We start from the raw sequence: 21,652 nt of genomic DNA, 5'->3' as shown, positions 1-21,652 counted from the left end.
AAGAATGTCTAGTCTGATCCCTTCCTTTTGTAAATGGGAAAACTGATTCTCAGAGGAGTGAAGCAACTTGCCCAAGTAGCCATTGATAGTAAGTGGTAGGATAGGATTTGAACTCAGGTCTGTTGGCTGAAGTCTAGTGTATTTTCCACAATTCCATGACATTTAGGCTCTCCTTCCTTAGAGAAGCAGGGAGAGGCCATTCATGGGAAAGGTATAGAATTTAACTTCAGAGGATCTGTGTTATGAAGAAGGTGATGGAGGGAGTCTATTCTGGAAGCCTTATTTGGAATGGATGAGGATGGTGAGTGACAGGAAGCATGAAGTATTCACAGGATCACCGTTTCAGAGGTAGAAGAGACCTCAGAATTCATCTGGTCCAACTACCTAATTTTGCAGATTAGGAGACTGAGGCACAGTAAGGTAGAGTCACTTGCCCGAGTTCACAAAGCAGTGGAGTCATGATTTGAATCCAGGTCCTGTGACTCCAAGTCCTTTTCTCTCTCCATTGTTACTGGGCATACCGAAAAGCATGGGGTTGTTAGAATATAAATAATTTACATATAGAGAAATTGAGGAAAGAGAAGAGGGGGGGAAAGTACATATGCGTCTGTTCATACACACATATACACTGCTGCCTTTTTTTCTGACACTTAATATCTGTGTGACCTTGGGTAAGTCACTTATTTTCACAGTTTGATTTTCCTCATCGATAAAATAAAAGAATACATTTATAATAAGGAAGCCCAGGGTTCAACATTTCTGGTTACTACCTGACTTAATTTTTCAGTCTGCAGTGTTCGATTGTATTTGTCTAATTATGATGTGTGAAGAAACAAGTTCAAACCATTTTCTTGTTACAGTAATTTTTCACTTCTGTCACAGACACAAAAGAAATCTGATTCTACATGTCAGATTTGTTTTTTCTGCTCCACAAATGGTAAAACTTTAATACCTGTCAGAGGCCCTGGGTTTAAATCCCACCTTTTTTGTTGACTGTCCGTGTGTCTAGGGATCTCACTTTCTTCACCTACATTCTGTTTATCTTGTAAAGATCTAGTAACATAGTTGCTACAAGGATAATTATCTCAATTTTACAGCATTTAGCATGAACCTGGCTCATAGTAGGTGTCTAACAGATGCTTTTTGTCTGAATGACAGGTGCAGAAACTGAGGCTTTGAAAACTAAAGGTATCTGCCCAAGATTATATAACTGAGCATATTCAAAGGCAATATGAAAACCAAGGTCTACCAGTTAAGCATTGGCCTGCTTGCTCACTTCACCAACAGTAGGGATCAGTAGGGTCAAAGATTTAGAGCTGAAAACTATTAGAGATGATCTACATCAATGCCTTCATTTTTTTTTTGCCTTCATTTTTACAGAGGAGGAAACTGAGGCCCAGAAATATTAAATGATTTGCTAAAGGTCATAGATTATAGTAAATGGTACTTTTTTAAAAAATAAATTTTCTTTTTACATATAATAAAATATCTGCATGGCTATTATCTGATCCCAAATCTAAAATTAATAAAAGCAGAATAGGGACCTTTGTGGAAGAAAGAAGTTCAACACAGAATGGATGTATTATTATCATATTATATGATCATAGATTTAGTTCTGGAAGGGATATTGGAATTGATCTGGCCCAATCCCTTCTTTTTTAAGATGAGGAAACTGGGCTGGGGGGGGGGAGGTAGGTGGCACAGTGGATAAAGCACCAGCCCTGGATTCAAGAGGACCTGAGTTCAAATCTGGCATCAGACATTTGACCTTTGCTAGCTATGTGACCCTGGGCAAGTCACTTAACCCTCATTGCCCCACAAAAAAAAAAAAAAAAGGTGAGGAATGAGGAAGCTAACACCCAGAAAAGATACTGATTTGCCCAAGGTCACAGAGGTTTAGTAAATTATGTCTTTTTTTTAAGTTTTAAAAGTGGGTTGTATATGAATCTTTGATCTGTTGTATATAGCTTGTTTGTTTTCCCTTACTGTGTGTAGCTTGGGAAGGATGTGGATATATGTGTGTATATGTTTAAATAATTCAAATTTAACATGATAGTTCCAACATTGCTCCACTTATCTGCATACCCTTTTGAACTTCCTTCTGCTCTCTTCTATTTTTAATGATTCATTGAGATTCTTTTTTAATGTTTTTAATTATCACTTTCACTTCCTCCTACTTGACTCCAAATTTCCCCCTCCCCAAGAAAGAAGAAAAATTGACATCTTGCCTTGTAATGAATTAGTATAATCACATAAAACAAACCCATATATCATCTCTGTCTGAAAATGTAGATCTCTTTCTATGGCGATGTGTATTTCCTGAGGAAAAAGCATCCAGGATTGTAGAGCTGTGAATGGTGATATGGAAAGTTAGGTCAGGAAGCAGGGCTCACATGGGTACATTATTCCCTTTGGCTCAGAGTATGAGACCAGGTCACTGGAGAGAGAAACTGCTGGGGTTCTGAGCCCAGAGGCGATTAGATGAGAATAAAGGGAGAATAATAAAAAAAAAAAAAACATTGGGGGCCAGAGCTCTGCAGAGAGCTCATGGATTAGAGAGACTAGCAAGAAGAGAAGTGATACAAAGTTATCCACTCATTGGTATGTTTCTTAGTTTCTTTTGCAGGTTTGTTTCATCCATTAATTCGTTCATTCTCTCATTCATTCACTGTTTTATCCAACAAATATTTTGGAAGTGGCTACTGTGTGCCTGCCTCTGTTGGTTTTGCTCTGGTTTATTTCAACAAATATTTATTGAGTTACTACTTTGTTCAAGAGCCCTTGATTCCTGATGGGTTGACAAGGAGAGCCCCTCCCCTGAAGCAGTTTCATTGGCTGGGAAGGATAAGATCAACTGAAAATCTTATAAAAACAAATGTTGAAAACTATCTCTACATGTAACTGGAAAATAATAAAATATTTTTATTAAAAAAATTCTGTGATTCAAGCACTTTGGGGTGCCACAATGCATAGAGCATTAGACCTGCAGTCAGGAAGATCTGAGCTCAAATCTGGTTTCAGAGACTTACTAGCTCGGTGGATAAATCATTTAACTGCTGTTTGCCTTAGTTTCCTCATTTTTAAATTAATAATAATAGCACCTACCTCCAAGGTTCTTGTGAAGATTAAATGAAATAATAATTGTAAAGCTCTTAGCACAGTGCCTGGTTCCTGTTCCTCCTCCTCCTCCTCATTATTATTATTATTATTATTATTATTATTATTATTATTATTATGATGATGATGATGATGTTAGATAAATACAAGCTGTGTTGCCCAGTGGAAAGTGTGCTGGTTTTGAAGTTGGAGGACCCGGGTTCACATCCTGACTCTTACATTTATTGCCTGTGTGACCTTGGATGAGTCACTTCCCCTCCTTTAGTCCTCTGTTTCCTCATCTGAGGTCAATCTGTGATGCTGTAAAGTCACCCCCTCTCTTTGCACCTCAATTTCCTCATCTGTAAGAGGAGTGTGTTGGACTATATGGCCCTTGAGTCCCTTCCACTTCTATGATCTTCTGAGGAGCTCAGGGATGGAAAACGCACTTTCATCCCCAGGACTGTGAGAAGGTTTCCTGGAGAGGGGCCTTGAAGGAAGATTGGAAATATGGCAGAGTAAGGAGGAATGAAAGATATTCCAGCCTACTTTCCCATCCTTGTTTCACAGTCCTTCCCTTTCCCACGCACTTCCTCTCCTCTATATACACATGTAGTCTGTGTTCTGGGAAAACAAGCCCATTTTCCCTTTCCTGTCATTACACCTCCTGCCACCATTCCTTTGCCTAAGCTGTGACCATGCCTGGAATGTCTTCCCTATTTAGTTTAGTTTTTTTGAAAATCTGAGGTTCTTCAAAGCTCAGCTCAGATGTCACCTCCAATATAAGGCCTTTCTTGATCTCCCCCTCCCCACTCCCCACCAGGTTTTAGTGTCCTCACTCCTTAAAAATAAAAATAATGGACATATATAAATATATACATACATATACTTGGAGAGAGAGAGAATTTCTTCTCAGTAGAATGTAAAAACAAAAGATGTTTTGAGGAGGTGAGGAGGGGGTTGTTTGGTTGGTTTTGGGGGCAATGAGGATTAAGTGACTTGCCCAGGGTCACACAGCTAGTAAGTGTCAAGTGTCTGAAGCTGAATTTGAACTTCGGTCCTCCTGAATCCAAGTCTGTTGCTTTATCCACCACACTACCTAGCTGCCCCCTAGTTCTAAATTTATGATCCCACATTTCCTTTATCAATCTCAACTTCATAAGGTATGAATCAAAGCAAGAAAATAAGAGTGGGGAATGCTGGGTCTATATTAAGTAAAAGGAGGGTTTTTTTTTAATAAGAGTTTGTAATTAAATTTTCTAGCATCACCCCCATAATTTTCAGAAACTAATTCCACCCTGTTTTCCTTATCTCCATTCATCTCCCACATAGGCCAGAGTAGCTTAGTGGGGAAAATTTTAGATTTTGCATGAGAAGACCCAGGTTCAAATCCTGCGTCCCTGCATCTCACCCCCTTAACCTCAAACCTCTACAACCTATAAAAGAAGGGTATTGGACTAGAAGATGCCTAAAGCATATCAACCAATGAATGAATAGCCCATCATCTCTCTCTACCTCCACATGCCAGTTGCTTTTTTGCAAAGCAAGGGATAGTGCCAATAAAGGGGATAATTTCTTTCCTGCCTTTCAAAAACAGGCAGCAAGCAAGCTCACGGAACACTGTGGCAGATGGCTGTCAGGCTCATGGGCCCCAATGTGTTCTTTCAGTTGCCCCCAAACTTAATTCCCCATGTTTTTTGTTTTTGTTTTTGTTTTTTGCAGCTCCAGAAGCAGCTTTCAGAGCTGGATGAGGACGATCTGTGCTACGAGTTTCGTCGAGAACGCTTCACGGTCCATCGCACCCACCTCTACTTCCTGCACTATGAATATGAACCCACCTCAGACAACACAGATGTCACCCTTGTGGCTCAGCTCTCCATGGACAGGTATGGAGGGAATTTTCCCACTCACCCAGAGCTCCCCTCCCTAACCCCAAACTGAAAGAGACAGAGGCTCAGTTGAAAGAACACTGGATTCAGTTGGAGGACTTGGGTTCAAATGTCTTCCAGTTCCCTTATTAACAGCACACCTTTGGGTCCTCAGTTATTTATATATGCAAAGTAAGAGACTTTGCCTCGGTGGCCCCTATGAAACATATTAAATATGCACAAAGTCATATAACTGTTAGTCTTTACTTGAACAAACAGGTATAATGTAGAGTAACCTTTGAGTGACTGTGGTATTCAGGCATGATCAACAATGGATGGATGGATGGATGGATGGATGGATGGATGGATGGATGGATGGATGGATGGATGGATGGATGGATGGATGGATGGACGGACAGACAGACATTATTAAGTACATTTATTTCATGCAATTAAACTGCACTTAAGTGTATTTTCTTAAATACTCTTCATCGTGCATTTATTCAGCCCTCAATCTATGGCAAGCACTGGGCCAAGTGGTTGGGAATGCACATACAAAAACAAAGACAATCCCTTTCCTCCAGGAGCTATTCTACTGGGGAAGGTAAAAGCCAGGAAGATAACATATATGTTGGAGCAGTAGCCCAGGGAAGGGTGTTTGTATTTGGAAAGTTATGAGGATGGTGAGCAAAGCCATAGAAAAGTTGATCAACACATGTTTTTGAGGAGCAATTATAGTATTGATTTGATTATAGTTTCAGAACTGGCAAGGAGAATAAAGCCAAAAGGGGTGTGGCAGTAAAGTCAGAGGTGAGAAGGTGACTGGGAAGCAAGAGAAGCCTAATTAGAGTTAACTTGAACAGATAGAACTGTACATGCAGGTGGGGGGTAGATTCTAAAGATGGAAGTATTAAGTGTGCTGCAGGGAATGATTCAGTGGTCTGGGCACCAAGATGACAGTAAGAAGATGGCGAGGAAGTAAAATGAAACACAGTGGCATGTGAGGTAGATGCAGTGGGATACTCGCCAATCAGGAAAACAGGCTCCCATACAGCAAGGTCTATGGTTTATCCATCCCTTAGAAACATAGTATACTAAAAGCATTGCACTTGGAGTTCTAAGGAACTGGGTTCAAATTGTATAACTCTGGCCACGCCATGAGCCAAAACCTTGTCTTCCATATTTTAAAAAAGGAAAGGCAAAAGGGAACAAACATAGAACTGAGTGAAATTACTTCAGTTTTAGATGTGTTTCTACTTGCTCACTCTGTGGTCCCGGGCAAGCCAGTTTTTTTCCTCTAGAACTGATTTTTGTCATGTGTAAAATGAGGAAGTTGAACCAGATGAACCCCATTGAGCTCAGAGATAGCATGTTGTAATGGATAAGGCAGAGAGGTAGGGCATTGGTTAAAGCCCTGGAACTGGAGTCAGGAAGACCTGAGTTCAAATTCAGTCTCAGATACTAAAAGCTGTGTGACTACCCTGGGCAAGTCACTTGACCCATTTATGCTTCAGTTCTCTTTTCTATAAGATAGGTAAGATAATAGCAGCTACTCTCCAAGTTTACTGTGAGAATCCAGTGAGGTAATATTTGTAAAGCTCTTTGCAAACCTTAAAGCACTATATAAGTGCTATCTATTAAAATTATTGTTTTTTATCATCATCATCGTTACTAGGCATCTAGATGACACAGTTAATAAAGTACTGGGCCTGGAGTCAGGAAGACCTAAGTTCAAATCTAACCTCAGACACCAGCTGTGTGATCTTAGACAAGTCACTTAACTTCTGTTTGCCTCAGTTTCCTCATCCTTTAAGAGAGGATAATAATAGCGCCCAGTCTTTTGAAGATCAAATGAGATAATAATTAGAAATTGCTTAGCACAATGTCTAACACAAAGTAAGTGCTATATAAATATTGTTGTTGGACACTGGACTAGAGGCAGGAATATCTTGATTCACATTCTGCCACAGACACTTACTAATTGTGAGACCCTGGGCGAGCTGACCACTCTTTGCCTCAGTTTCCTGGTCTGTAAAGTTGAATGGGCTCTAAGGACCTTTCCAAGTACATATCTGTGGTCATGCGATCCAGCGTCCCTCCTGCCTTAAATATTCTCCAGCTTGGTGGCTTTCTCGGAATTCCTTGTCTCACAGGGTTGTTGGAAGGAAAGTCCTTTGGAAACCATTACCTCATACAGAAATGGCAGCATCATGTTTTCTCTGACTGGTGAAAAGGAAGAGAAGCAGGAAGAGAGCATCCCGGGCATCTCAAGTTTCCCTGGGCCAGTTCCCCACCCCCACCCTCTCACAGCAATCCCTGGAAGTGACCTAGTCCCCGTGTCCCATCAGGGCCGATGTCAGAGAAGGGGAAAGATACAGTTATGTTTTTCTCAGGAAGCAACATTGCCACGGCAACTGATAGCAACCGGCAGAATTGCCCTGGAGCCCATGCGGCCAGAAAGTGACATATGCATGACACCTCCTAATATGCTCTGACAACTATTATGGTCCGGACTATTCCACAGAGGACCCGAGGAATTCAGAGCGATGAGACGCTGAACAGAACATAATAAAAAATTATCAAGCGGTAATGCTTTCTAATGAAGACGGCAGGCGTTTAACCAGCCTCCTCCACTTCTTCCTACACATTCAATTATGACGCTAGGCACTCACAGGGGCCTGTTCGATTGATTTTTAATTTAAGAAACATTTCTTGTGTGTTTGTAAACCTTTGAGTGCAAAACAGGCCCTGAGTGAATGCCACAACGAATTAAGGAAGCTAGTGGGCGGCTGTGCCTACGCGGGCTTCCCCCCCGGAATCCTACCGCCGTGGGGTGCTCTTTGCCTGGCGCTGAGCAAAGGTGAAACATATGTTTCTCTCCCAGCTGCCCAGGATGCTTGTTCCGCTGATGGATGGGAATTGGGAGCAACGTGGTTTGGTGAAGGGAGAGGAAGCAGCTCTCTGACATTTGACAAGGGAGTTTTGTTTTGTTCTTTACTATTAAAGACTCCTTTTGGAAAACAAAGTTCTAAATAATGGAGTTCAGAGAAAAGCCTATAATAATTCTTTTTTTTCCTCCTCTTTTAGAGAGATGCTGTTTCCTGGATAGAGGTTGTGTATCCTAGATAGAGTGCTGTACCTAGAGGCAGAAAGTCCTTGGTTCAAATGTTGCCTCTGACACTTCTTAGCTGTGTGTCTCTGGGCAAGTCCTTTAACATCTCTGAACTGTGAAATGAAGGAGGCAGACTACATGGCATCTAAGGTTCCATTGAACCCTAACATCCTCTAGAAATGTCTACTCTGAGGCAGCCCATTCTATTTTCAGACTGCTCGAATTTTAGGAAGTTTGTTCTTATAATGAAGCAAACTCTGATTCGACTGTTTGTTGTTGTTGTTGTTCAGTCATTTCAGTCATATCTGACTCTCTGTGACCCCGTTTGGGTTTTCTTGGCAAAGATACTGGAGTGCTTTGTCATTTCTTCCTCCAGCTCATTTTACTGATGAGGAAATGGAGGCAAAATGGGGTAAGTGACTTGTCCAGAGTCACACAGCTATTAAGTGTCTGAGGCTGGACTTGAACTCAGATCTTCCTGACTCGAGGTCCAGCACTCTAATCACTGTATCACCTGGCTGCTTGCTCTAACTTACTCATTATTTTGTAGAGGAGGAATCTGAGGCCCAGCTTGGGTAACTGATCACATAGATGACATAAATCACATAAGATCATGGACATAGAGAAGGCAGGGGCATTAGAAGTCTTGTCATAGGGGTGGCTAGGTGGTGCAGTGGATAAAGCACCGGCCCTGGATTCAGGAGTACCTGAGTTCAAATCCGGCCTCAGACACTTGACACTTACTAGCTGTGTGACCCTGGGCAAGTCACTTAACCCCCATTGCCCATCAAAAAAAAAAAAAAAAGAAAAAGTCTTGTCTTCCATTTGCCTCCCCATCTGACGGCTAAAGAAACTGAGGGCAGAGTTGTGTGCTGCAGATATACTCGTGATGTAAGGACCTATGTTCCAATTCAGTTACTAGTTACATGACTTTGGCTACATCATTTTCCCCCAGAGACTCAGTTTCTTTATATGAGGAATGGCAGAATATGGAGGAGGGTGTTGAGGTGAGGAGGAGGGTGCTGGAGTAAATGACCTCTACAGTCCCTGCCAGCTCTAAATTAAGGACCTGGGTCACCTCAACCTTAATCTGGGGTCTTTTCTACCAGAGTATCATTTTAAAATGTCCCACCGGGGCAGCTAGGTGGTACAGTGGATAAAGTACCAGCCGTGGATTCAGGAGAACCTGAGTTCAATTCTGGCCTCAGACACTCACTTGAGACTTACTAGCTGTGTTACCCTGGGCAAGTCACTTAATCCTCATTGCCTGGCCAAAAAAAAGTGTCCCATGGAATGATTTTATTATTGAATCTTGAATAATTGAATGGTATCTCTACAAATATCAAGACTCCTAATCTTGTCTCTTAGGGTGGTATCATCTGGGAAGAATCTACGGCCTGACTTCTAACCAGTCCAGAAAGGGAAACTCAGTTACAAGACAGCTCAGTGATCTTCTAATACCACCATCATTTTCAATTCAGCAATGCAGATTCTGACAATGGAAAATAGTCAAGAAGACTATAGACCCATTAGGCATGGCCTGTGGTAGCACAATGGGTAGAACACTGGGCTTGGAGTCAAGAAAACTCATCTTTATGAGTTCAAATGTGGCTTCAGATACTAGCTGTGTGACCCTGGGCAAGTCATTTTACCCTGTTTGCCTCCGTTTCTTCATCTGTGAAATGAGTTTGAGCAGGAAATGGCAGACCACTCCAGTATCTTTTGCCAAGAAAACCCCTAATGGGGTCACAAAGAGTCAGAAACGACTGAAAGGACTGAACAGTAAAACCAATGGTGGGGAATGAGGAAGGAAGAAGAGAAGATGCCCCCAGTTACTGTTGCTTGGGGAAAGGTAGCAGATGGGCTCTTTACAGCAATGATTGCCAAACATTTTGAGGTTTAGGACCTTTTTTAGCATGAAAAAATTTCTTAGGCCTCCACAAGATAGTAGTGCTTCTAAGTTCTATTGTGGATTTGAAAAATGCATTGCAGTATCACACTTAGAGGAATTCAGCAACATTTATAAATGGCTTTGCATTTTGTTCATTCCACTCAGTAAACACGTATGTATTAAGCCTTTATTATGCACTATATCCTTTTGAAAGAGCTATGCATATATGTGTGAGACATTATTTATTCAGCCTTTAGAAGCTATCGTAACTTCTATTTCATTTGGCTCTCTCAGTGACTAGAAATAATGATACTGTATCTTTAAAAGTCAAATGGAATGATGTGGAAAGAGTTGTTTGGGATCACATAATGCTTACTTATTTATGCATTCTCAAAACCTTTACAGTAGTTTTGTATCCTTCAAGATTACTGGTGCCCAAGGGTTGGAAAACACTGGTCTAAATGTATCCTTGTCTCCTCTTCTTAAGACCACGACATCTATAGAAGCCTTTGTAGCCTTTCTCTCTCCCACTTAGTTTATCAGATTCTTGTCATGTCCTTTCAGAGATGTAGTTTTGATTGTTTATTTTGTTGTGTAGTTCTACAGAGATGTAGTTCTCAGGGAAAATGCAGGTTAAAAAAAAAAGAACTCTTAGCAAACTGTGACTGTGGGAAGGGGAAAGGGAGCCCCAAACTGGCCATTGTACTAACTTTCTAGGACTCCTCATTTAGCCAGGGTTCATATTAAGTGTGCCCATGTATCATTCTTTTTTTAATTTTATAAATTTTGTTCTGAACTTAAGAAATAAGACAAACATTTCCATAACATAGTGGAGGGATAGAAAAACAGAAGTGCAACTGAAATTGCAGATCCATTATGTACAACTTGTTCCTTTTAAACATAAAACAAAGTTATCATGTAACTTTCTTTTTTCCTTTCTCCCCATCCCCAAACTTCAAGATGGCCACCATTAGACAAAAATCTGTATGTGCGTATGCATATACACACATATATATATATACACACACATGTATTTGTCAGTTATTTTTCTGCATTCAAACAGCATCTTCCCTCACAGGATGTTTATGGTAAATTTGGTTATTTATAATAGTCAGAATGACTTGGTCGTTCAACATTGTTCTTAAAATAATACTGCTGTTACTATATAGGATGTTCTCTTGGTTCTGCTTATTTTGCTTTTCATTATTTTATGGAGATCTCCCCATGGTTTTCTAAAATCATTGAGCTCATCATTTCTCAAAGCAGAGAAATATTGTCATGAGCATATACCACAATTTGTTTAACCATTCCCCAATTGACAGCCACCCCTGCAATTTTTAGTTCTTTGCAACCACAAAGAGAGCTGCTATAAATATTGTTATGGGAGAAATTGTTGGTGTGGGGTGTGGGGGTCCTTAGGAATTCCTCTTTAAAGAATTATACCCTCCCATACAGAAATCCAATTAGAATAAAATAATATTTTATTTAGGCACTAGAGAAAGGAAACCAAGAGAAAAGTCAATGAACTTTTCTCATGGGGAGATCGCATGGCACAGAGACATGGTTCTCTGAGATTTCTATCTCCTTGAGCAGGAGAAAGGCAAATACTTTCATAGAGAACCAATGGAGGAGGGACCAATGGGGTGATCACCTGACTGTGGAAAGTCCCCTTATTAGGGGTGATCACCCAAAGGTGTGTCAGTCACTGGTGGTGACTAGGGGAAGTTGGGCAAGAGGTGGCTTCCATCTCTCCAGCCATCTCTGTCTCTGTCCCTCCACTCAGGCAGTAGCCATGCCTAATGGACTTACCTCTCTTGCTTCAAGGTATGTCTCAAGGAGAAGACCCCTGTCAGCTGGCCAGGTTAAACTTTAACAGTTCTAACCTCATAACAAATATCTTAGGACACTTAAGAGTGATTTTGCTGGGTCAAAGGGTATAGGCAATTTAATAACTCTTTGGGCATAATTCCAAATCTCTTTCCAAAATGGTTGGATCAGCTCACCACATATCATTCTTTAAAATGCCTCTTTTCAAAAGAGAAAGACATTATGGCATAGGGAATAAACCATGAACTTAAGGTCAACAGGATTCAAGGTCTACCTCTGACTCATACTGATTTTATGACCCTGAACAAGACACTTAAGGTATCTGAACCTCAAGCAATTGGAGGTATAAAAACTCTACTGTTCAATGGATACTCTTCTGGACTTAAGTTCTGACTTCAAATCTTCTCTCAGACATTTAGTAGCCATGTGACCCTGATCAAGACATTGAGGTCACGTAACCTCAGTTTCCCCACCTATAAAATGCGGTAATAATAGCACCTACCTGCTAGGACTATTTTGAGACTCAAATTAGATCATGTAGAATGCTTTTAAAATAAAAACACTATGGGAATGTTAACTCATTATTACTACTTGTGTTTGGGAATAGCACAACTCTTTCACAAAGGGCATTACAATTCCTGGGCAAACTGGCATTTCTTTAGAAGAACTCAAATCACTAGACTGTGCTCTGGCCATCATTGAGCAGATTCTGGGGAGGAGGAATGGAGAGTATGTAGATGATGATTGTAATAGTTATGGAAAGTGGGGGAGGGCTCTTTATGCTTTACCAAGCACTTTCTTTGCATGTTTTCATTTGTTGTATTGATCCTTTTTCACATTGTTATCATTTCCATACACAGGAGAGAGAGGGGGGGGGGAGGGAGAGGGACAGGGAGAGGGAGAGGGAGAGAGAGAGAGAGATTGGGTCCTCTTGTAGCAAAGTCAGTTACACAAAACGAACAGATCCACTGAGTATGCCTGACAGAGAATGCCTTATTCTACCCCTGCAGTCTACCACCTTTTCTCTTCCCTTCACAACTCTAGAATCAGGGTTTTGGGGGATTTTTGTTGTTGTTTTTTAACCAGGTGCCCTCCTCACAATAGTCCTGTGATATAGGTGATATGGGAAGAAGGAAGCTCCTTTTCTTTCAGTTGGGAAAAAGGAGACACCCAGTGACTGAATGCACGAGAATATGGTATCTTACTCAAGACCCAAAGCAGCCCACATTGGTCTGGTCCTTTCTGGTTACAGAGCACTGAATATATACATTATCTCATTTGAGAAAAGAAGCTCTTGGAGGGCAAGGACTGCCTCACTTTGGTCTTTGTTGGGCTAGTGCTCAGTACAGTGTCTGACTCATAGAAGTCACTTAAGAAACATTTGTCAAATATTCCCCTGATCCATACATCTACCTCATGCTGTGGGTGCTGCATCTGAAGTCATATAAAACACCCAGATTCAACTCTCAGCTCTGGTATTTATCTTTTTTTTTGGCAGGGCAATGAGGGTTAAGTGACTTGCCCAGGGTCACACAGCTAGTGTCAAGTGTCTGAGGCTGGATTTGAACTCAGGTCCTCCTGAATCCAAGGCCAGTGCTTTATCTACTGCATCACATAGCTGTCCTCTGGTATTTATCTTATGAGGCAGCTGGATGGTGTAGTGGATAGAGTGGTAGACATAGAGTCAGGAAAAGCTGAGTTCAAATAAGATTCTCCTTCTCCTCATCCTCCTAGCTGCTGCTCTTGCTGCTGCTGATCCTCCTGCACCTCCTCCTCCTCCTCCTTGTCTTTTCTTCCCTATTCCCCAACCCTTCTCAGATTTGAACTCAGGTCCTCCTGACTCCAGGGCCAGTGCTCTATCTATTGTACCACCTAGCAGCCCCACCTCAAATTCTTGCTGGCCATGTGAACCTGGGAAAATCACTTAAGCCCTGTGTGCCTCAGTTTCCTTAACTGTAAAATGAAGATAATAATAACACCTACCTCCAGGGTTGTTGTGAGGATCAAATGAGATAAGAACTATAAAGCACTTAGCACAATGCCCGGCACGGAATAAATACTAGGTATCCTTCCCTCCCATGAGTCCTTGACCCTCAGCTGTTCATTCCCAGTTTGTCATGTGATTCATTTCTTTCCATTTCTTTTCATTCTGATAACTCTAAGCACTTAATTCAGTCCATGTATCTGTAAAAGTGTCTATGCTCCCATTTGACAGAAAAGAAAAATGAGACACAAATGAGATGAGAATAGATTTTCCCCCTCAGGGAGCTAGGTGACGGAAATCAGGAAGACCTGCATTCAAATCCTGCCTCAGACACTCATAGCTAAGTGACCCTAGATAGTCACTTAACCTTGTCAGCCTAAGCTTCCTATAAAGTTGAGTTAATAATACCACCTACCCCCCAGGGTTATTGCGAGGATCAATGAGAAGACATAGGTAAAAAACTTTTCAACATGACAGCACCCTACATTCTTATTATTTTCCTCCTCTCCCCAGAACCCAAACAAACTAGGAACAAGGGCCCCAGAGGTCTTAAGATCACTGACTCGTAGTCGGAAGAGACCTTCAAATTCCATAAGTCCAACCCACTCATTTTACAGAGGAGAAAACTGGGGACCAATGACTTTCCAAGCTCACTCAGTTAGAAGTAGCAGAGCCAGGATTTGAACCACGGTGGTGGAAAAGGCTCCAAATCTTGTACTTCTTCTATGACACCAGGAAACCCAAGCTGAAGAGGACCCTTCTGGGTCCTAACTGGGAGATTATGCACTGGAACAAATTCTTACCAGAAAATCATCTCAGTCCATTTGATGAAGCAGCCATAATAGATGGTGAAGAATGGGGGAGACCTTACATGACAGGAGCCCTTAATTCTCTGTATTCAAAGTTGAAATGAATTCTAATACCAATTCAGGGAACAACAATGAAGAACCTAAGAGAGCCCATCAGGAACCCTATTTAAACCAGATAGGTGGACCATTGACCTGTATGTAGTTCAGAGACCCCAAAATGCATAGAATCCTGGGAATTGTCTGAACAGAATGGGCATTGTGGCTGGGCTGGGGAGACTGTCATTAGGTAGTTCTTACTGTGTAGGAAAAGAGAGAAATTGGCCTTGGCCATTGCTTAAGTCTATATTTTATGTCCCATGTATTCCAAGCGCCATTAAGAAAATATCTTTAAAGATTTTCTTCCAAATGCTTTTGGTGAATGTCTTTATTTGAAAGTCCATACTGTGGTCACTTGTTCACTTTATCATAACTACTGCAAGGTGCCCCCCTGCAGAATAGATGAGTAGACCCAGAAATGTGCCTCCCAGTGTGGTTGGGGCATTTCATTTAAGGAGAAGGAAAGCTTAGATGGATGGAAGGAGGATGGATAGAAGGAAGAGGAGAAGGGGACAAGAAAAAAAAGATAAGAAAAGTACAAGGAAAAGAAGGAGGGAAGGAGGCAAGATGGAGAGGAAAGGAAAGGAGGGGGAAGAATGGGGGAAAATGTGGTAGAAACTGCACTGGCTCTGGAGATAGAATGCTTGGATTCCAATACAATCTCTAGCACTCATCCAAGGGCACTCTGTATGTCCTTGGCCAAGTAATTTCTTTTTTTTTTGTGAGGCAATTGGGATTAAGTGACTTGCCCAGGGTCATACAGCTAGTAAGTGTCAAGTGTCTGAGGCCGGATTTGAACTGAGGTCTTCCTGAATCCAGGGCCAGTACTCTATCCACTGTGCCACCTAGCTGCCCTCAAGTCATTTCAACATCTGGGTCTCGCTTTATTAAAATTTAAGAAATTAGACTAGATAGGCTTCTGAGGTGATCCTGGGACCTTGGACAAGCCACTTCCCTCTCTGGACTTTAGTTTCTTCATCTGTAAAACAGATCATTGGATTAAGTGGACTCTAGGGTCTCTTTCATCTCAGGCACCATGATCCTATGAAACAAAGAAATCAAGGCATAATGATGTAAAAGTTACATCTGCCCTGTATGCCATCACCTGGATCAAAAGTCACAGGGCCCTAGTCTTAGAGCAAGAAGCCATGTGCGATTCTATCCAGCCCAGACTCCTTGTTTAATAGATGAAGAAACTTGATGCTGCTAAAGGTCCTTGACCAATGGCACCCAGGTAACAAGTAGCAAAGCAGGAATTTGAATGCCCATTACACTGTGTCCACAATATGACAGTGCATTCCCGAATTAAAGGAGCTCTCCGAGGTTAAAGAGGTAGTAAGTGGCAGTGCTGGGATACAGACAGTAGACTTGGGTCCAAGTTCCAACTCCTCTACTTACTAGTCAGGTCTGACCTTAATTAAATCGCTTTGTTTGTTGAACAAAGAAAGGGAGAGGCAGGGGGGAAGGGGGGAGACAGAAACACAGAGGCAAAGACAGAGACAGAGACAGAGAGACAGAGATAGAGACAGAGATATATAGACAAAGGAAAGATACAGGCGTGAGCAGAGACAGAGATATAGAGAGACAAGGATGGTAGAAGAGGCAAAGAAAGAGAAGAATGGGGGAACGGAAGAAAAGGGAATGGAGGAAAAGAGCAGAGGAAGGGTGAAGAGAAAAGAGAGGAGAAGAAAACGAGAGAAGAGAGAGGAAGGAGAGAAGAGAGGAAGTGAGGAGAGAAAAGGAAAACAGGAGTGAGAGAAGCGGAAGAAAGGAGAGAAAGGGGAGAGTTGAAATGTGAATGAAGAGAGTTCAGCTCCTCTCAGCTACATTTTGCTGGTTTCTTCTCAGGCTCCAGATGCTTGAAGCCATCTGCAAACACTGGGAGGGGCCCATCAGCTTGGCTCTGTACTTGTCGGATGCTGAAGCCCAGCAGTTCCTGCGCTATGCCCAGGGCTCTGAGGTCCTCATGAGCCGCCACAATGTTGGCTATCACATCGTGTACAAAGAGGGCCAGTTCTACCCCGTGAACCTTCTGCGCAACGTGGCCATGAAGCACATCAGCACGCCATACATGTTTCTGTCTGACATTGACTTCCTGCCTATGTACGGACTCTGTGAGTACCTCAGGTAAGTGTAGGACACCTACCTCCCCCCATGAGTTCTACCTCTTGTTCTCATTTCTTAGAGGATCCAAAGATTTGGAATTGGGAGGGGTTGGCACTGTAACAAGGGTGGGCCAACTGGGGCTTTGTCCAGGGTGTCAGATTTTGAGGGTACTGATAGTACTTCAAGTCCTTTGGCAACAGAATGGGAAACTATGAGTGTTGAGCTGGGGGAAGTGAGGCAAGGAACAATCTGAACCCATATCATTCTAGTGAATTTGTATGAAGAGAGTAGCGTCAACCCTGGTCCTGACTTCAGATCTTCTCATGAAAGGATTGGCTGTGCCCTTAGGAGTTCTTAAACTCCCGTCCATGGACCCCCAAGATGTCAGTAGCTTTCAAGGGATCTGGAAACTTGGATGGAAGAAAAAACATATATCTTTACTCCAATATAATTGGTTTCCTCTGTAATCTTGTCTTTTATTTTATGAATTTCAAAGCACTTTTTTTGAAAAGGGGTCATGGGCTTCATAACATATCCAGAAAAGTGAGGAGCCCCAGCTCCCAAGACAGGCTGGGACCTCTGAAGCTGCTATTGTGGTGGGATGGGGACATCGTGTGGCCAAAAAGGAAATTGAGCCCAAGAATTGCAGTTGATTTCTGAAACTTTCTGTGGTCTGTGTAGCTCATGGGGGTAGTAGAAGATAGAGTTAGAGGGGACCTTTTTGATCCAGTACCTCCATTTTCCAGAGGAAGAAACTGAGTCCCACAGAAGTGAGCATGTGTGACCCTGAGCCAACAAAGATCCCTGCTTCTGTTCTTACTGGAACATCTTGGTCCAGTTGAAAGAGCCCTCGATTTGGAGCCAGTGGTCTTGAGTTCGAATTCCAGCTCTGTCACTTACTAAGGATGTGACTTTGGGTCATTCGAGTCACCGATCTGGGTCTCCTAACCTCTGTCTGTTCTGGACTAACAACTTTTTAATGACACAGCCATAATGTGTATAGTCACTAGCCCTCATAAACTCTTTCCTGGACTACTACTGCAATGTAATCACCCTGCCACATCTCTCCCCACTCCAGTCCACCTTTCTCTCAGCTAAAAGTGATCTTCCTGAAGTGTAGGTGTGACCATGTCTTCTCTTACTTTCTGTACCTCAGTGGTACCACATTTCCTCCAAGATCAAATATAAAATTTGGCATTTAAAGATTTTCCTAACCTTGCCCCTTCTTGTCTTTCTGGGCTCTTCATATCTCACTCCCTTTTACACACCCTATGATCTAGCTACTTGAAGTTTCCATAACACAATACTCCGTCTCCTACCTCCATGCCTTTGCCCCAGCAGACTCCCATGCCTAGAGGGTTTGCCTGGATTCCTTCAAGACTCATTTTAAAATCTGTTTGCTCTGGGCCTCCCCCAACACACACACCTCTGAAACTACTTCCCATCTACTTTGTATTTATCTTATATGATTTTTCATGTTGTGTCGCCCATTAGAATGGATGTTCCTTGAAATCAGTGACTCCCTTTTCCCTTTCTTTGCATCTTTAATGCTTATCAAAGTGCCTGGGGGGCAGCTAGGTGGCACAGTGGATAAAGCACTGGCCCTGGATTCAGGAGGACCTGAGTTCAAATCCGGCCTCAGACACTTGATAGTTACTAGCTTTGTGACCTTGGGCAAGTCACTTAACCCTCATTGCCCCACCAAAAAAGCAAGCAAAGTGCTTGGAACATAGTCCACACTTACTTGATCCTTGTCTTTTGAATGACTGACTCAGTCTCCTCTGTAAGGTCTCCCCCATTCTCCTCTGTAAAATGAGAGAATTGAACTAGGTGATATCTGAGGTTTCTTCCATCTCTAAATATGTGATCTTATTATTTTATATGATGACCTGGGTTCGAATTCTGGTTTCACAACCTTGGGTAAATCACTTCCTCTCCAAGCCTCATTTTCTTCTTCTAAAATATAATAGGGTTTATTTAGAAAACCTAGGGAATTCCTTCCAACTTTCTATCTGTGATCCTTGGATCCTACATGTGTAGGAAAGGGTTGTACTTTTAGGGTTCATCTTCCTCTTCTTCCTTCTTCTCCTGCTCCTCCTCACAATAATAATCATTCCCATTTCTGTAGCATTTTACAACTTGTCAAACACTTCCTCATGACAACCTGCTGAGGCCGGCATGGTAAGTACCACCCATTCTTTGGGAGAACAAATTCAATTCAATTTGACACACATATTAACCATCCAGGGAGGAGGCTAAGTAATTTCCCGTGGATCACCCTAGTAAGTGTCAATTCCAGAATTCAAAGGATCCAAAGGTCATAGATTGAGAACTGGAAGGAATTTTAGAAAACCTTGAGTCCAACCCCTTCATTTTGCTGGCTTTGATCCAAAGATAGCTAGAACTGGAATTCCAGCCCAGGTCCGGCAAGCCCGCTGCTACTTGTTTTTGTGTGTCTGTTTTCATTTCCCATTGCACTGAGTTGCATTTCAGACAGTCTATTTCCATACCCATCTCTCTCCTTTCCTCTTAACTGCCTACAGCCTTGGAGTTAAGTAGAACAATGCCATCATTAGCACTGGAAGGGGTTCACAGGTTTATCTGGTCTAACCCAAACCTCTTTTGATTTTACAAATGAGAAAACAGAGGCTCAGGGAGGTTAAGCAATTTGGCCAAGGTCACACTATTAATATATAATGGAGTCACAACCTCTTTTGACCTCACTCTCTCATTTCCTGCTTCGCTCTTTCTCCGGAAATTGCCAAAAATCCATCTGCAAAAGTGAATGATCTCCGGGCTCTGAAGGAAAGACATCGTCCTTAAAATCCCACTTTATGAAACTTGATTTACAAAGCCCTGTAGCCAGAAACCTCTGATCCCTCTGGCTTAGCTCTGGGAAAGTCCAGAGCAGATTTTTCTTTCCCGGACTGATTTCATATCTTTGGAAACCAGTGAGCATTTTCATCAGCCCTTCCTGCATTTATCGGTTGATCAGCGATAAATCATCTCTGGACTGTACCAGAGGGAGCACCGAACGGGATGTCACAAGAGCTAGATGTATGACTAGGCTCTATAATTCACTATCTGTGTGGCCTTGAACAAGTCACTGCCCCCTTTGGAACAGGGATCCTGGGATCAGCAATTTAGAGGTGGAAAGGACTTTTGAGGTCCTGACCCTCCATGGGATTAAGATCCAGAGCTGGAATGTACTTCAAAGGACATCTAAGTCAAGTCTCTCATTTTATAGATAAGGAAATTGAGGCTGTAAAAGGAAGGAGACTTGCCCAGAGTTACAAGATCATAGCTTTAGAGAGATTGTGGTTCAGGAAGCTTCAGAAGCCTGTCAAAGTTACCTGACCCTGTCTCTTGACTCCAGAAAGACTCAGTGTCAAAGTCAACACTCTTTCCACAGTCCCACAATGCTTCCTAGTCTAACTGTCCTAATATTTGATGATTCTATGATATATAGAGCCTTAAAAGCCAGTAACTTTAAGTCTTAAGGCAGCAAGGGGAGGCAATGGTGTACCATTGGACTAGCATTGAAGTTGGGAAGACCAGAATTCACATCTTGCTTCGGATACTTACTAGCCATGTGACTATAGGCAAATGACTTTACCTCTCTTAGTCTCAGCTTCCTCAACTATAAAATGGGGATAATAATACTGTTTACCTCACAAGGTTTTGGTGAGGACATATGTAAAGTGCTTCGCTGATTTTAAAACACTGTGAAAAAAATGCTAGCTATTATTAACAAGCCTTTCTATCCTTTCTTAAGAATGTGACATTGTAAGGGGCAGCTAGGTGGCACAGTGGATGAAGCACCAGCCCTGGATTCAGGAGGACCTGAGTTCAAATGCAGCCTCAGATACTTGATACTTACTAGCTGTGTGAGCCTGGGCAAGTCACTTAACCCTCATTGCCCCAGGGAAAAAAAAAAAAAAGAATGTGACATTGTTAATGTATATAAGCAGTATCTAATTAATATATATAAAATACATATACTCTATATTATGTAATTAATATATAGAACTATATAATATATATGTATCTAATTAATGTATACAGTATCTAAGTTCAAATAACATCATATAGTTGACTGAATATCAGACTTGGTGCTCAGAATACCTGGGTAAGAAGACAGGCAGAAGAAGAGCCTGTGTAATTTTGGAGATCCTAGAGAAACAACAGAGTGTAGTGGGTTCAGGTTCCCCTTCTGGCACATGCTGGTTAAGTCACTTTGGGAAAGTTCTTTCAATTCTCTAGAGTCAAGTTATCCATCATCTTTAGTGGAAGGGATTCCACACAAAGAGCTCTTTTTCAAAAACCCAGACATTGTTTTCTTTGATATGGGAAATGCTTGGTGAGTCACTGCTGCTACCACTGCATGTTAGTGCATTCTCTACACTTAGTTGTTTGGGGACCACTGAGATAAGTGACTTGCCCAGGGTCACATAGTCAGTATGTACCAGAGGTTGAGAATTTTCTGCTCTGATGTAATCACAGGGGCAAACTTGCTCCTCCCCTCAAAATATTTACACACACACACACACACACACACACACACACACACCCTGGCCACATCACATAACTTCAATGAACCTCAGTTTTCTCATCCATAAAATGGGAATGCTAGTGTTTTTTGGTGTAGAAAAGGGCTGGGTAAACCTTATGCCTCGATATAAATGTGAATTATTTCAAAGCACTTTCCTCATGTCAGCCACATGAGGTGCCTGGCATAAGTATCCATCCCCCTGACTGTTTTACAAATGAGGAAGCCGACTCAACAAGGTCAAATGTCCTGCCCAAGGTCACACAGCTGGCAGGCAGCAGAACTGAGGCTCAGACCAGCTCGGTGACCCAGCA

The 21,652-nt window shown here is 42.0% G+C and overlaps 1 protein-coding gene across 2 annotated transcripts in view; it reads left to right on the top strand.

The window, feature by feature from the left end:
- The window catches only part of LARGE1 (LARGE xylosyl- and glucuronyltransferase 1), a 578,937-nt gene that overhangs the window by 539,948 nt on the left and 17,337 nt on the right, over positions 1 to 21,652 (top strand). For both annotated transcript variants that reach the window (XM_043967031.1, XM_043967032.1), the window contains exons 11-12: positions 4,819 to 4,982; positions 16,532 to 16,810. In XM_043967031.1, coding sequence (XP_043822966.1) covers positions 4,819 to 4,982; positions 16,532 to 16,810 — 443 coding nt within the window. The remainder of the gene's footprint in view (positions 1 to 4,818; positions 4,983 to 16,531; positions 16,811 to 21,652) is intronic.

This window comes from Dromiciops gliroides, chromosome 5, assembly GCF_019393635.1.
Source record: "Dromiciops gliroides isolate mDroGli1 chromosome 5, mDroGli1.pri, whole genome shotgun sequence".
NCBI lineage: Eukaryota > Metazoa > Chordata > Mammalia > Microbiotheria > Microbiotheriidae > Dromiciops > Dromiciops gliroides.
This window is presented reverse-complemented; position numbering and strand designations above follow the sequence as displayed.